The sequence below is a fragment of the Aplidium turbinatum genome, chromosome 7, assembly GCF_918807975.1.
Source record: "Aplidium turbinatum chromosome 7, kaAplTurb1.1, whole genome shotgun sequence".
Lineage (NCBI taxonomy): Eukaryota > Metazoa > Chordata > Ascidiacea > Aplousobranchia > Polyclinidae > Aplidium > Aplidium turbinatum.
In genome coordinates this window covers 5,396,087-5,412,107 of record NC_137478.1, presented here as the reverse complement: position 1 = coordinate 5,412,107, position 16,021 = coordinate 5,396,087, and the positions used below count along the sequence as shown (strand labels likewise).

The following is a 16,021-nucleotide window of genomic DNA, read 5'->3' as shown; positions in this document are numbered from 1 at the left end:
TAACAGAAAACCTAATTTTTTAAAAAGAACAAACATTTAGCCTCCATAACGTTACATACATATATTTGGGAAAATAAGCAATTAAAATAATACTGCAAAATGTATGTGCGTAAAAATTATCGATTTAAACTTCTTTCTGATTAAAAATATTGAGTAAAAATAGGTACAATAAAGCAAGGTAGTGCCTTCTATACTCTGGTGGTATTTAGCTGAAATACGAGAAGTGCAATGATTCCGATTCCCATAGTGGGCTGCAGTATTATGACTAAACCGGCTTAGGAAGCGTTTGCTTATTACAATGCGCTTAACACCAATTTTGTAGTTAGGCTGTGTACTGTGTAGCCAAGTCATGAACCAAACACTTTTAAAACAATCCGTAGCTTCTTTGGGAGAGTTAAAACAGCCATATTCGAACTATTTATGTCACTTCAAGACGACTATGACAAGTTATACGATATCGCCTTACAACCAAAACACTTCAAAAGAGTGCAAGAAAATTTTGAGTCCTTTATTTGGGAGAGTTATGTTGGCTTTATGCTAGTCAAACGCAGTCAACAAAATGGTCTTTTTACATTAATCAAACGTCTTTAGGTATTGAATTAATGCATATAAGAACTGGTTTGCTGCCTGCGTAGACATAAAAAAAAACAAACAGGCCGGACCACGTCTCAATCGTCTTCGTACAAGCGTTGGACTTTTCGTCCAACCATGTAGGCTACCAATGGGAGTGGTATCTTCCTCTTCATGCGAGAGTGATGATGAGGAAGATTCCACAGACCATGCCACCGACAACTCCAGCGACCAAATAAAGCAGAAGGTCTGCGTGTCTTGGACAGCGACGTTGAAAGAAGAATTTGGGCCCAGTTCCAATGAGACTATCGGGCCCAAATCAACATTCCTAAGAAAAACGCACCACATCCAAAGAATACGCGGTGGTTTATTCAAACTCCAGGGCCCCTTAGAAATGTTACATGAACTTTAAAATCAAGCAGGGCCCGGGTCCAAAAACACCTTGTTGACGATATTGGTCTTGGATGATTGACTGGCTATTATCCAGTAGCCTTTTCGGTGTATAGTTCGGTAAACACCGCTGATTCGAAACGGTAAAAGGATAGACCTAAGGTCATACAGATTCAAGAAGACGGAAAACATTTGCAACCAATTATGACACTAGCTGCTCTGTTATTACATACTTAGAAAATAATTTGAGAAGTCACAACGGCATGCAATAGCAACAGTGAAGAACACAGCTGTTGGGAAAGTTGGTGTATAATAGACACAAATTAGAAGATAAACGAGAGAGCAAGAATGCATAAATAGTAAATACCATATTAGAAAAGCAATCTTGCTTGAGCGATACCTGCGTATCTCTCATGAACTGGAGCAAGCAACTGTTGCAGGTCTGGAAAAAACAAAATCGTGTTAATGTAAGGACCAATATTGCACGGAAGGTACCCCAAATACATTCCATGAACTTCTGTGTTGAAAGCGTTTCCGTCTTGGATTGTCCGTGCTCGGGTGTAGCTGGCTGGGAGGCGGGGACGGATCTAAATGCAACTTGTCCTTGGCCTTCAACTCAGCAAGCATGTCAGAAGGATGGTTGTACCTTGGTATATACTTTCCAGCATGGACGGTCTCGGATAGTGAAGATGGGTTTTCCGTAGATTCAGGGCCAGTATTGTGCAAAGGTTCTCCTTGGTTGTGGGAATTGGACACATCTATTGAATTCTGTTAATAAAAAAATTATAATTATAATCGTAAATTTTAGGTAGGTTATAGCAAAATCTTTGACTATTTGGCGTTTTAATCAAGCAAACTTCAAATTTTAATTAAGTACTGTTTCTAGGTCCCTGCTATGTTTGGCGTATACTGTTTTTCGTTGTGATAGTGAGAAATAAAAACAAACTGAACTGAATTGAAATATTGAACGTTAATACGCAAAAAAAAATCGCAACTGATGAAAACTAGTGCAACAATTCAGTTGTTTTCTTTTCACTTGATATTTTTTCTAGACTCATCCGTTAACGCCTCATCCTATAGCTAAAGCTTATAGTCTCCCGCCTTATTAACGTGTCAGCCCATTGTATTTCCACGACCTAAGAGCATAAATGTTTACCAGTGGTGAATTTCGAAAGCTATACGCATCAGTGAGTTGCCGATCATGCATTGTTAGCCAAGTTTTTATCGGCCAGATTAACAAACGTTTTTAGATGTATGATAAAGTTATACAACAGTCCCGCGTTTCAAGTAGTCCTAACATTTATGATTATTGTGTCGTAAACAAAGCAGATACTTCTGATCCAGCTCCAGCTTAGAAGAATGATGGTCTAGGTCTAAAAGTAGCGAGTAAAAATCTCTGAAAATTCCGTCTAAAACAGCAAGGAAATCGCAAATCAGTGTCCAAGCTTATATCAAATTATGCACAGTAAAAGCATATGAGCCAAGACATATCGGTCGGTCACACAATTCGCCATGGTAAGATTCGAGTCTCAGGTAGTACAACAGCCTAAGAAGCCTATATAACCAACAAACCAGACACCATGAAACAAAGTGGCCGAGTGGTTAGCGCGTTGGGCTCGCAGTCGAGAGCCTGCATGTTCGACTCCAGCCACCCGCACTTGCTGTTGTTTCTCTGGCCAAGAAACTTTACGATAATTGCCTCTACCCAGTGATCGATTTCGAGTAATGGGTAGTACCAAATTTAAGTCATAAGTAGAGTAGACAACCGGAAACAGACATTGCCGTCGGTTGCAGCGTGGGTCAGGTGTACGTCGGAAGGCGTACACCGATGCATAGCGCTCAAGTCCGCTTTCCCGCAATGCAGGATAAAGATATAACAAACAAACAAACAAACAAACGTGAACAACTTCTTTACAATCTGTTACGAGTCGGATGAGTCTCGACAGCATAACGCAAATACAGTACTAGTATTGTTCACTTCAGGAAACACTTCAAACCTAAGCCATGCTTCAAACACTTAGTATTTTTTATCTAAAAACTTCGCAGAAGAGTCTAAGATAATATATAGCCCAATTTCTGAGTTGTTTCTAGTTTTTACCGGTTTTAGGGCAGGACTGAGTCGTTTCAGCTGAACGGCGTCTTCATCTGAATTAAAAATCAAAAACACAACTTCAGTTGAATAAGTGCAATACTTTAAACTGATGTTTCGCAAAAGCAAAGTGACATTTCACTTTTGAAAACTGTTAAGACAGATAAAACAAAGTGATAGTTTACCTCACTGAGTCAGTAGACACCAGACAGCATCACAAACATGTAACTCGAAATTAATGAAACATGCTCGCATAGCTGGTTACTTTTTAAAATACATCCGTTTTGAGTAAGAAGAGCTTGTTTAAACGGATTAGCTTCTGAAGTTGGTTAAAATTTTGTAGTTTCGAAAATGCAAGAAAAAACACTTGTAATAAAAAAGCAATAAAAACTCAACAAGTTAATAGAGCAGAGAAGTCCGCTTGTGCTATATTTATGCAATAAAACATAAAGCCATACCGCTGCTAAACATACAGGCTTTCGTGGCAGTGAAGCATTATCATCTGATGTAGCTCAACAGAAGTCTTTATTAAATAGCGACATTATTTCACAAACTAAAGAAAAACAAATAATACATAAAATATCCATCACTAGTTTCCATACTTTGAGTTTGCTCTTGTGAAGTGTCGGGTGTTGTGATCGTTGCTTCGGTCGCAGTAGCTTCAGCTAAAAGTGAAAAAAAAAATCAAATATGTGACGTCAGGCAAAGCAGAGGCAGCGCTGCAACCAGGGTTGGAAAAAATCATGATTTTTTTAAAAAAATCAAAAAAATCGGATTTTTTTGATTTAAATCGGATTTTTTTGATTTAAATCAGATTTTTTTGATTTTTTTTATATAAAAAAGCGTCGAGTCTACTTGGGGGAAGAGATCATTTTAGTAAGATAGCAGAATTATTTTTAACCCCTTGATTGATTGAAAGGCTTTGCTTTGCAAGTGTTTAATCATTTTTATTATCATATTGTAGGCTAGCCTGTCTAGTGTCTATTGCACGGTACTACGACAGTTTATCGAACGACAGTTTATTAAACGACAATTAATCGAACTACAGTTTATCGAAACGACAGTTAATCGAACAACAGTTTATCGAACGACAATTTATCGAATGACAGTTAATCGAAAACGTAACCCTTACCAGTTACCCCTAGCTCCTAACCATTATCCCCTAACCCCTGAGTATTCCATTGCATATGTGCTTCGTCGTTCGATAAACTGTCGTTTCGATAAACAGTCGTTTCAATGAACTGTCGTTTCGATGAATTGTCGTTCGATGAACTGTCTTTCGATAAACTGTCGTTCAATGAACTGTCGTCCGATAAATTGTCTTTCGATAAATTGTCGCGTCAGGTTATGGCACATATATTTAAGTAGGTGTGATATGTTGCTTTATACTAAATCATAATGTGCATATCGAGATTGAGGTATGTCTCAGACTGTCATCTCACTACACTAAAATCTTTTCTTACGTTTGAGCACACATTACTTTGCTTTTTTGCTCAACTGATGCATAGCCTACAACCAGACTTTTTGCAAAGAAAGTTTAACTGTGTAATATAATTATGTTACCGACGTATCATACCAAAACAATAAAAGTTCAGATGACACAAAATTGCAGTTTATTTTGCATTGAGAAGTTTGTACATAAGTACAAGCTCGCCAGCTTTTGCAGTGCCCAATCGATTTCGAACTTCTGATTAAACCAGACCAAAAGTGGAAAAAACTTGCTCAAAAACTATGTTTAGTGAACAACACTGTTTGTGAACTGCCAAGTAAACGAAGTTGCCTTTCAAAACATGCATAGCCTATAGCCTTAAGTATTTAAATATAACTTTTGTATTACAGAGAAGCAGTGAAACATTTGTTGATGTATTTATTTTTATTTTAGCAAATAAAAAATTATTTGATTTTTTTAATTGATTTTTTTGATTTTTATTGTTTGATTTAAATCATGATTTAAAGCAATGATTTAAATCATTTGATTTAAATCAGCCAACCCTGGCTGCAACTCGTGTGAGATGCGGAACGGTAAAACTTTTACTTGTGTGATTGACTTTTTAATTGCGGACAGAGATGAGACCTTGCTGATGTGGCCATCGTTTCTACTTTGGCACATCTAGGGGAAGGATGGGTTACTTACCGTGGTATTCGGCACGAATATTTGTGTAGATTTCACATAACTTAAAGATAGTTTATTTTTTAGACACATGATCAGAAAGTAGTATATAAAGAGGTTTTCTTATCAGGCCGTTTCCTTGGGAGGCGTGTCCGTGGCAGGTACAACATTTTTACCCAAAATTCATGACAAAGAAATTAGGCAACCAAGAACTCTTTAGGACATATGCTGGTAAGAGTTACATGCTCAGCATCTGCTTGATCGCCGCATCGGATATGATACATGCTGCGACGACTCTTCCAACGGGGAGAAGGCTAAGGTGTAATCTTGGGAAATTAGCGGGCTTGGTTTTGCCTTTTGTCCAATCACAACCCTAATCTATACTTAAACCCTACAGAAAACTTTCAAGATGATACAAAAGCATTTTCGTTTGGGTTTGAGAAAGCCTAACACAAATTGTGGTTTTACAGGAGAATGCTCAGGATTTCATATACTGATCACATCACAAATGCAGAAGTTTTAAACCAGGTACATCAAGACAAGGAACTATTGAACAACATAACTCAAAGGCAACTCAAATTTCTCGGTCACATTATCAGAAAAGAAGATTTCGAAAATCTCTGTCTAAGCGGCCGCCTTCTCGGGAAACGTGCTCGTGGCAGACAACGAACAACATTTATATCCAATTTCAATACATCAATCAGCCAACCAAGAACACTTTGGGACACTGCGCGACAAAGGGAACACTGGAAAAATTTACGAACTGAGCATCTAGTTCATCAAAGGCCGCATCGGCTATGATACTGTTGATGATGAACACAAATTGATCCGGCTAAAGTCAATAAAACTAAAACAATTCTACAGCACTGTCGTCATAAAATATACTTATGTTGATTATAGCTTTTCAGGTCTCACATCACAGCTTTAAATAGTTAAAATGGAAATGTTCCTATACATAAGTCATCGAAGCAAAAACGCCAGAAGTGCTCAAATGCGCAGCGTGCCTGACTGCGGCAGTTCTTATAAGACAACAATTATATAACCGGTCGTCGCTTCATGCTTCGCTTCATTATACCGCATTAGCTTAATTGTCACTTACCTATATGGTCGCTGAGAGTCTGATGATGGTTCTGCAACCTCGAGGGGTGAATGGGGGGCAAACCATTGGATTGGTGTGTTTCATGGGAAAACCTAACATAACCCAAATTTTTAGCAAAAGTTTAAAAACAGTTAAAGGATTTCTTGGCAAGTTTCCAATCTCAAAGAATGAAAACTTAAGTCACGAGCTTTTTAATGTCATGTTATACTATATTTAATTGATGCATTATATATTTAATTGATGCTTAACTATATTTATTGATGCATATACCGCAATATTAGATCCTTTCATGCACGTCTTAAACCATTAAGGTTTTGCCAACTTTTCCTTTTGTTAGTTTTGTTACTGTATTTCTTTTTCACAATATCATTTCTTTTGCATTCTGACAAAGAAAAATAAATTGAATTGAATGTTGAACGTCACACTTTTGGCATGGGGGGAACCATTGGCCACCACACTTTTTGGTATATCCAAGCTTACGCCCGGTGGTTGAATATTTAGATTAAGTGGACGGGAAGGCAAGGAAGCCAATCTTCGTGTCCGCCTTCAGGCATGCCTTTTAGTGTCTTGTCAAAGACACATGTTCTTGAGGGGTGTCGAACCTGTGCTCTTTCGGGATCATACCAGGGCTCTCAATACTGGGCAATACAGCCGACTGCCACACTGAATATACTAGCAATAAGAAAGCAATTAAAGTAAATCGTGAAATTTAAAATACCACTTTAATTTTAATACGAGTGTTTCATGGTTCGACATCGCTCAAGAGCATGCGGCTGCATCTTTAGCAAGACACTTAAAGCTATGTCTGAAGGTGGATAAGACTCACTTCCTTGCCTTCCCGTCCACTGAATCTAAATCTTCAACCACCGGGCGTAAGTGTGGATACGATCTACAATAGATGAAATGAATACGTCCAGCAAAATTAAATAAATGAAACGGCGTCTTGTAGAAATTGCATAGCTTGTACTGTTTTCTCAAAGTAGGTAAACTTTAAAGAACATGATAACACTATATCTTTTTAAGTGATGCTATAAAACTTACCTGCTGTAGGAGTTGGCACGAGTTGGGGCAGAATGGTTACTGGATGAATGCCAAGTTCCATCTTGAAAACAAATTAACAAGCTGAATAAAATAACGCAGTAATTTTCTAGTTGATTTTACCCGATAAAAATTACCTGGGTAAACATCATTCAATGACAGCATAAATTGGAGATCATTAAGTCAGCTCTTAACTTAAATAATTCAAACGATGATACAAAAAAATCGATTATTTGATGAAAGTAATTCTCAATTCTACTCCCTCTCAGTCCTATACACAGTTTCAAAAAAAGAGACGGTAATCTTTTTGCGGTCGGTGGTCGGCACTAACTAGAGGACAGTGGCTTGTTCCTTTCTTCGGTGGCTACGCTCACCCAGTTTGTTACACCCTCAGTAGAGGTGAGTCGTATTTTTCAACAACCAGCTTAAACTGGGGTCGAACAAGCATCTAGTACTGAAAATCACTTTCGCAAATTTGAAAGTTCGGTAACTAAAGTTGATGGCATTAGCAATTCATTAACATTACATGCATCAGTTAACTGCTTCAAGTAAATCCTTTGCCTTTCAGTGGTATGAGTGATTTTATATTTATAAGCTTTGGTGTCTTAAACAATGGCTGTTCCCAGACAGCATATCAACCGTTTTTTACATTGATTCAACGTCTGCAGATGATTCAACGATTACATTGATTCAACGTCTGATTTGCTGTCTGGGATATCACCTGGATTCCAACGGCGCCGTCGATTGTTCCTATTTGAATAGATGTTGTGTCCTTGATTGAGTTCCAACTCGTACCCTGACACTGGCCGAATGCCTCTCAAAGATGATGCCTCGTTCTGGGAGTGTCTGACCAACCAAAGATAGTATTAACATACAGAAAAAACACCAAAGCAATGTAAAACCAAGCTGATTTTTTGCGAAATAAATCTATTGGACAGACTGAAAGAGGTCGATCATGTATTGGGATAGAGGGATAGCCATATTTGTTATTGGGATAGAGGTATACATGTAGAGGGGGTCTGCTACTATTCGGTGAGTCCGATTCGGTGAGTTCCTAACCTCTAACCCTAACTCCTAACCCTAACTCCTAACCCCTAACCCTAAAACGGCAATGATAATTAGGCTACGGTACCCAATAATTAAAAAAAAAATTGAAAAAATCCCAGGGATCGGACTCACCGAAACGGGCCATTCCGATGTAGAGGGATAGCCATCATCATCATCATGTATTGGCACGCATGTGAACTTTCTAATCAACGTAAAACACGAAGGATTTGCTGGCTTGGTTACAAGTCTCCATGTTTCCACCAAACACCATACTAATTTTTTCCCCACTTTTACAATAAAAATAGGCTAAATAATTTCTTTCCAATTTAATAATAATACGCATGAGCGTATTGTCCCTATCAAACGTGTCCTGTGGTGGCGAATTACAAGCTCCAAAAAGGTACGAAATGTCCATCTATATGCCTAACATATGTTAGTGACGACGATACAAAGTTACAGTAGTATGCACGTCGTTTTTACCATTTAGCTACGAAAAGCTATTCGCACTTACTTCCATATTAGACAAGATGTAGCCTATCATAAAAACTGTAAGACCAAGACAATCAAGTTTAAACCAACAGAAGTTTTATAAAAAATTCTGAAAAAACAATACCTGTTCTTTCTAATCATGTCATCACTGACTGCTCTTGAAAGAGGCCGAAGTTGCAAATTGGTGTTGCTTCTGCTGTTATTTGATCTTATGGTGTCGTGGCGGTTTTTGAAGAAGCCATCAAATATTACGAAATTATTTACCTGAAAATGATTCAAACTTCAAAATCGAACACTGATTTGTAAACTTTGTGTGAAGTACAGACCTTCTAGATTTTTTAAACTGAAAACTTACGTTCCCACCAAAACTAACAACCTGCAAACAGGGCACACAACACCCTCGCATCTTAGCTACAAACCACTCGACGCCACAACGTAAAAGCTCAGAGAGAAATAAGTGTTTCTAATTGTAACTGCTCAGTGCTCACAGCAAATGCAAAACAGATCGTCAGGAAATGTATTAACATAAACCAGGGCTATAAAATGAAAGCTTGTTGGTACTGATTACACAATGACATGAAGATACGACAGAACAAAACACACAAAGCCAGTCAACTGGCAGCTGTTTATGTACGTTGCTGCATTGGTTTGTAGCGGTTTGTAGCTGTAGCAAGGACCGAGAAATGACTAGTAAAATTAACGGCAATGAAAAACAACACAATTTTTTATCAACCAAAATGAAATAAATACATCATTGTCTCAATGATAATAGTAATTTTATCAGTTCTGTCATGATACTCTTTGCAATGCATAAAGACATGTCTAGACTATTCGCTATTTATGGTGTTTTCTAGTTATCTTGTTTTATTATATTTACTTTTGTTACGTAAATTGTATTTGTGACCCTTGCACAGTTCCTTGCCAGCTAAATCGATTTTTATGTCATTTCAATGTCTGCAGACGTACTCAAGCGATTAAATGAAGTTATTAAGACAACATAGTCACTTTACCTGTGGAATATTTGCCCACAAGTTGAAGTGTTTCTTGAGAAAAGAAATGAATTTGTGCGAAGGTCTATCGATGGCTAAGTGGCTCGCTCTCACGTTTTCATGCTAAAAACAAATGATACAGAAATCCAACTAATCTACATTAAAAATCTTTAATCTAAGAGCATTAGCTTACGATGCTGCCGTGAAAAGCAAAATTTAATCCTTTGAGGGTAAAACAAGTATGTTGATTGTTAAATTGATATCATTGTCAATGCAAACGAATTCACGATCACAAGACTAACATTTTGAGGATTATTTTTGATGTGTGATAGAGTATTTGAATATTGATTTACATAATACTTTTAGATTTGTAGAATAATACAGTTAAATTAAAAAGGAATAAATACTATTAATACTATAAAAAGTGCTCAATGCCAACCAAAAAAGCCAAACAGAGCAAATTACATCAAATATAGTTATTACTTTCTGGTTCACCCTTGCAACTTAAAAGGTGAATATGTAACAATAAAAGCTGCTTGAAAAAAGTTGTTGAACTTACTGAGAGCATGTGCTTAAATAACCGTAAACCACACCCCTTTCTTTGCTGCGATTCATGAACATAAAAATCAAGCACACACAAAGGATGCATTTCGTTATGGCTTCCATAGGAATCAAGAAGAAATAATCGTTTTTTTCCAACTTTTATAAATCCAATAACACTTCCACACCCCCTAGAAACAAAGAACCTAATTATGGCAAGTTCAAGATAGCTCATTGTTATATAATAAAGGCATGCAACACATACGACAAGCAGATCACAAAGCAACTTTATCAGCCACATTCACAAACAGAACCAATATATTTGAACAAAAGCGTGAATCTTAAAACCGCTGCCTTTTGCCATTAACAAAACAATTTTACTATCATCATATCATCATCATAATCCATCGTCGGTTTGTTCCCCACTAGTGGGGGTGGCCGATTGTTTCCGCGCAGCAATTGTTTTTATCCCTTTTCTCCATTTCACCCTGTCCCTTGCATCTTCCTCCTTCAGTCGACTTTTTTAAATTCATCCTTCACTTGTTGTTTCCACGTTCTTCTTGGACGACCGCGTTTCCTCTTCCCATCCACCTTTAGATCTAGTGCCTTTCTAAGAAAACTTCCTTCCTCCTTATCACATGTCCATACCATCTTACTCCATTTGCCCTTGCCATTTGGTCTATGGTCTCTCTCATCTCTAGCATATCCAACAATTCTTCAGTCCTTTTTTCCCTTCTCGTTTTCACCCCACACATTGCTCTCACCATTGACCTTTCCGTTCTTCTCAGGATTGCCAGTTCACTCTCTCTTAATACCCATGTCTCGCTACCATATAGCATTGCAGGCCGCACACAGCTCCGATATACTTTTCCTTTCATCCTTAGTGAAAATTTTCTGCCATACAACATTTCCCCACATTCCCTGAACTTTGCCCAGCCCAATCTTGCCCTTGTTGTCACCGCTGCTTCACATCCACCACTTCCACCTATCCGATCACCCAGATAAATGGAAGTGCTATATATATAACAAAACAGATTTCACTCTTTTATACATTAAATTATCTCACACTAAATGTGACATATTGGTTTGTATGATTTTGATCAGTATAGACTATTGCTTGGGACCAAGGTATCCTTTGATAACTTTGGAACAAGGCAACCAAAGCTGCCCACAGAAACAATTGAAGGGTATTTATTTTAAACTTCACAAAAATGTAACAATGTATTTTTAAACATTATCTTTAAAGAAATAAAACAAGAGTCAAACGTGATGTAATCTTCACTCTGCGTGGAGCTACATGTAGACTACTTAAGAGGTTAGTGATACTTTTTTATTCACTTTAAGAAAAAGGGCTCGGAAATAATTAACGTACGTGCCAGTAAAAAATTGACTTTGGTATATTGTTACTTTGGTATTGGCAAAAATAACAAAGACAATTAGCTTGCTGAGTTTTCTTCTCACTGTCACCACTGGCGCTAAGCTGACTAAAATTTGACTTGGTACTTCTAAACTACATTCTTTTGAGTTAACTACAAAATAACTCATGGAAACTTAACTTGCAATATAACCAAAATACTTTTTCATAAAATATAAGACAAACATGTCAAAGAAAACATATGGCCATTTAGGCCAAAAAGGTGTGCCACCATCTGCAATTATGGTTACCGTACAAGTATTATAAAGTATATAAATTTTAAACAAAGTTGTATATCATATATAATACAAAATTTTTCTCATATAGTAAAAAACTTACCTATTGCTGTTGCTATCTTTGAGGACATATATATGATGTCCATGAATTAGTGATTTTTCTAAATTTGTTATAGACCCGCTTAACTGTTGAGCTTTAGCAGACTTCCGTCCAAGTTCATCTATCACTGTCTGAACAGAATTTTTTTTTTAACAATAAATGCCAATACCCATTTTTCAACAGAAATAGAACAACAAAAACTTGTTGTCATCATAATTATCTTCAAGTATTTTTGTCAGGTCAGAGTCATCACTAATTTTTTAAATCACAGCTTTCACATTAAAATGCATACAACAAAACTCTAGAATAACTTACTGTATGTTTTGGTGCATAAAAATACAGTGCATAGAGTATTCGGAGCTGGTGCAAAAGTCAATAAAATTCAATGCCATTTCTCAATTATATAACAAAAAAAAAAATTATTTGATACGTTATATTAAATGTCGCTTTATATCAGGTAAGATCTTAATGTAGCAACAGGTTTTCTGTCACTCCACCACAAATGTGACTTCTTGTGAGCAAGAAACGAACCATGAGTGCAGGAATATCAGTGTACTCACTGTCAACCGGACCATTAACCACCTGACCAGAAGAAATGGAAGGATCAACAATAACACGAAGGCATGATGATACACCTGTTATCATACTATATTAATTCAAGCGCACTGCACAAGTTATTTTCATACAAGTGTTGTTTGGCAATTCAAATACATTATAATTCTATAGAAAGGACTAAACATTTTGTATTTTTTGAGTTTCCATCATGACCTAAATGGACATAGATCTTTGGCACGATTCCATATGTATATATAATATTGAGGTCATGTCCATAAATTATGATCATAAGAAACATAGACCTATTTGTACTATCAAGTTGGAAAAGGGCTATGTCCACACAGCATTCATTGCATAGTCCATGTTGCACATAGCCCAGTTTTGCTTTCAAAGTATGGGAGTACCGTATGTCCAATTGTCCATATAGCTTTACCTTAAATTTGATCACATACAAGGCTGAAACCTGGAGTGCTGGAAAGAGCTATGCCCAAAAACTAAGACACTGAACTGGAATAAAACAAAAAACCTAAAAGAGGATTTGATTTGGTTGTACACCAGTTTGGTTTAACCCCAACGATATATTTATGTCATAACATTTATGACCAGGACGGAGACTTGTACACCAGCTCCAAGTATTCCTGCTTTGTAATGGGTGTTTGTTTATTGATTATTATAATTATCTTGAAACGCACAACAAAAAGTGCCTGATATGATTCAAAAAACTAATTGCAATATTATACTGTATAATATATTTTTTGTTTGTTTTTCATATCTTTATCCTGCATTGCGGGAAAGCGGACTTGAGCGCTATGCATCGGTGTACGCCTTCCGACGTACACCTGACCCATGCTGCAGCCGACGGCAATGTCTGTTTCCGGTTGTCTACTCTACTTATGACTTAAATTTGGTAGGCTACTACCCATTACTCGAAATCGATCACTGGGTAGAGGCAATTATCGTAAAGTTTCTTGCCCAGAGAAACAACAGCAAGTGCGGGTGGCTAGAGTCGAACATGCAGGCTCTGAACTGCGAGATCAACGCGCTAACCACTCGGCCACTGCTGCCGACAATATAATGTTTATAACAATATATTTATACTGTTAAGTGTAGAATAACTACCGTACAGTAAAGTATAAACTATGACTGCAATAAACGACAACCACATAGACATTATGAATGTTTAAAAGAATATTATCCTCACTGAATCTAGTAATAAGAAAAGCGTGGATGCAACAAAAAACTAACAGGGAAGTCAATTCAGTTATAAAAAACTTCCATATATATATATGTATATACTGCAATTGCAACAAAGTATAAAAATAGCAAACCTGTAAGTTTTTCTGAATATGCAGTCTTTGAACACCAGTATGCTGTTTGTTTGAAAAAATATCCAACTTTACCAAGGAAATAACATCAGGAAAAAGTTGATTGATGTTAAAATTGAATTCCATTGGCTAATTTTTATACATGTCATAAAATTTCATCTAAAATTTTTAGATAATTTAATTATTTCAATTTACATTTTTAAACCTATTCCATTGAACTAAAATATAAACATTTATAACAACTAAAATATCAACATTGCTATGATTAAGGCTAAAAGAGCATACTTTAATTGAGGGTAACGTTTCAACAATGTTTTTTTGCTGTTTTGAATTTAAACATTAGTTAGGCCTACGGTATGTCTCAATTTTAGAAGTAAAATAATTGGAATATCCTGTCAATCTGCTCTAAAAGTGAAAAGAAAAAAATATAGAAACTAAACTCATGGTTATCAAAACTTTTCAAAACTGAATTGTTTCATGTTCATTGTTAGTGTTACTGTATCAAAATATTTGCTGAGCATGAGTTCAGTTTCTACATTTTTGAGCTCTTTATTTTTTGGTCATTTTTTGTTTCATTTATTAAATACACTAAGGTATTACAATTTTCAAGACTTGAATAGAATAATTAAAATATTTGTTAAACTTAAAAAGTGTACTGTACAGTTTCTATGGGGTTAGTTATTACAGGCCACTTTGTCAGGAGCAAGAGAGGAGGTACGGTAAACTTTATCAAGAGCTTTGTTTGTGCATTTTCGACACTAACCTTTTACTTTGGCTCCTGAGTCAGTTGGTTTCTTTTAAATCGTTACGGTACCTCAGACTGATAAAGCCTTAATTCCTGGTAGTTTCGCATACTTAGGCTATAGAAGCTTTTGACATACAATTGGTTATCAAGATTGGCAGAGTGAGGTTTTCCGATTGTAGCTGACGAAAAATTATTCCATCCATTAGGTGCCACTGATTGGAGAGCAGTCCTGAAATGCGTTGCTCAAACACATAGGCTACCAGGAGAGCCAAACCAGTGCAGCGTGACCTTGGGAGGGGTGCTTAACTTTCTGAGTTAATGAAGCGGATAAGTCATATCATATTGTTTCCAGCTTTTCTTGCATTTGAAACATAATTCTTGTTACTTTCACTCAAAGCATCAAAATTTCGCAAAACGCAGTTCCACCAGAGGAAAAGAGCTTTTTGGTAACCCTGGAGAATAATAAACTGGTCTTTGAACACACGGTAGCGCAATAGATGTCAATCCTCCAGTGATGCCAGGTTACTTTTTAAAAACAAGCAGAAATTAAAAAAAAGCCTACAACAGGTAAATCAAGATTACTAAATCAAATAGTAAATCGAATCAAATCTTCTACTTTAAGAAACAGCGATTATATACGCTTTCATAGGCCTACACGCTATCTATATTAAAAAAAGAAAACAGCGTAAGGCCTGAACCTTGAATAAAAACTCCAGCCAATCATCATTCACATGTCCATCCTCAGCAGAAGCTTTGGCGCACACATGGGCCTCAATAGTCATTTTTGCACTCAAGCACGCCATTTTTTTTACACCAATTAATTGAGCCTTTGCTCTAGATTTTTATATAATTTTCGTCTCCCACGAGTATTTAAATTTTCCTTGTAGCTAAGCTTCTCTTCCTCGTGGGAGACCCCAAAGTTTATCCGCTCTGCCTAAGGGCAGACCGGGTATAGGAGTCAAACGTACCTGTGTTGCAGTCACGTGATGGAGAGGTGGGGGCTTCCCGGCTTTAAAACTTCTGCCGTTACCAGTCGCTCCACACGACGGGCCGCCCGGCCCGTCGTGAGCTGACCTTTTTGCGTTTGCGGAAAGCTACCTCATAAACATTGGCTCGTAAAAACACGAGAAATATACGTGTATTACACGAGTTTCCTCAGAATTTCACGTGTTTTTCACGACCAATGTTTATGGGGTAAGCCGTCTCCCTGGCCCGTTCCGCCATTTTAAATTTTGCGGACGAGTCGCACAAAATTTTCGATCCACACTTTCCTTCCACAGGTACC

General features: G+C 37.0%; 1 protein-coding gene across 1 annotated transcript; it reads right to left on the bottom strand.

The window, feature by feature from the left end:
• Positions 1 to 42: 42 nt before the first annotated feature.
• LOC145774234 (uncharacterized) lies at positions 43 to 14,201 on the bottom strand. The gene is made up of 11 exons (XM_082585416.1): positions 13,995 to 14,201; positions 12,115 to 12,242; positions 10,381 to 10,552; positions 9,843 to 9,944; positions 8,957 to 9,096; positions 8,018 to 8,142; positions 7,300 to 7,360; positions 6,259 to 6,350; positions 3,652 to 3,714; positions 3,059 to 3,105; positions 43 to 1,728 (listed from the first exon to the last, which is right to left on the bottom strand). The coding sequence occupies exons 1-11, from the start codon at positions 14,115 to 14,117 to the stop codon at positions 1,423 to 1,425; spliced, it is 1,359 nt and encodes a 452-aa protein (XP_082441542.1). The 5' UTR covers positions 14,118 to 14,201; the 3' UTR covers positions 43 to 1,422.
• Positions 14,202 to 16,021: the final 1,820 nt, after the last annotated feature.

What these genes read in the sequence shown, in the direction of transcription:
- LOC145774234 (XM_082585416.1), bottom strand. Translation starts at nt 14,117, where the DNA reads ATGGAATTCAATTTTAACATCAATCAACTTTTTCCTGATGTTATTTCC. An exon ending in GACATGATTAGAAAGAACAG is followed by an intron (nt 8,143 to 8,956) that starts GTATTGTTTTTT and finishes TTGGTTGGTCAG; the next exon opens with ACACTCCCAGAACGAGGCAT. An exon ending in TTCACAAGAGCAAACTCAAA is followed by an intron (nt 3,106 to 3,651) that starts GTATGGAAACTA and finishes TTTTTAATTCAG; the next exon opens with ATGAAGACGCCGTTCAGCTG.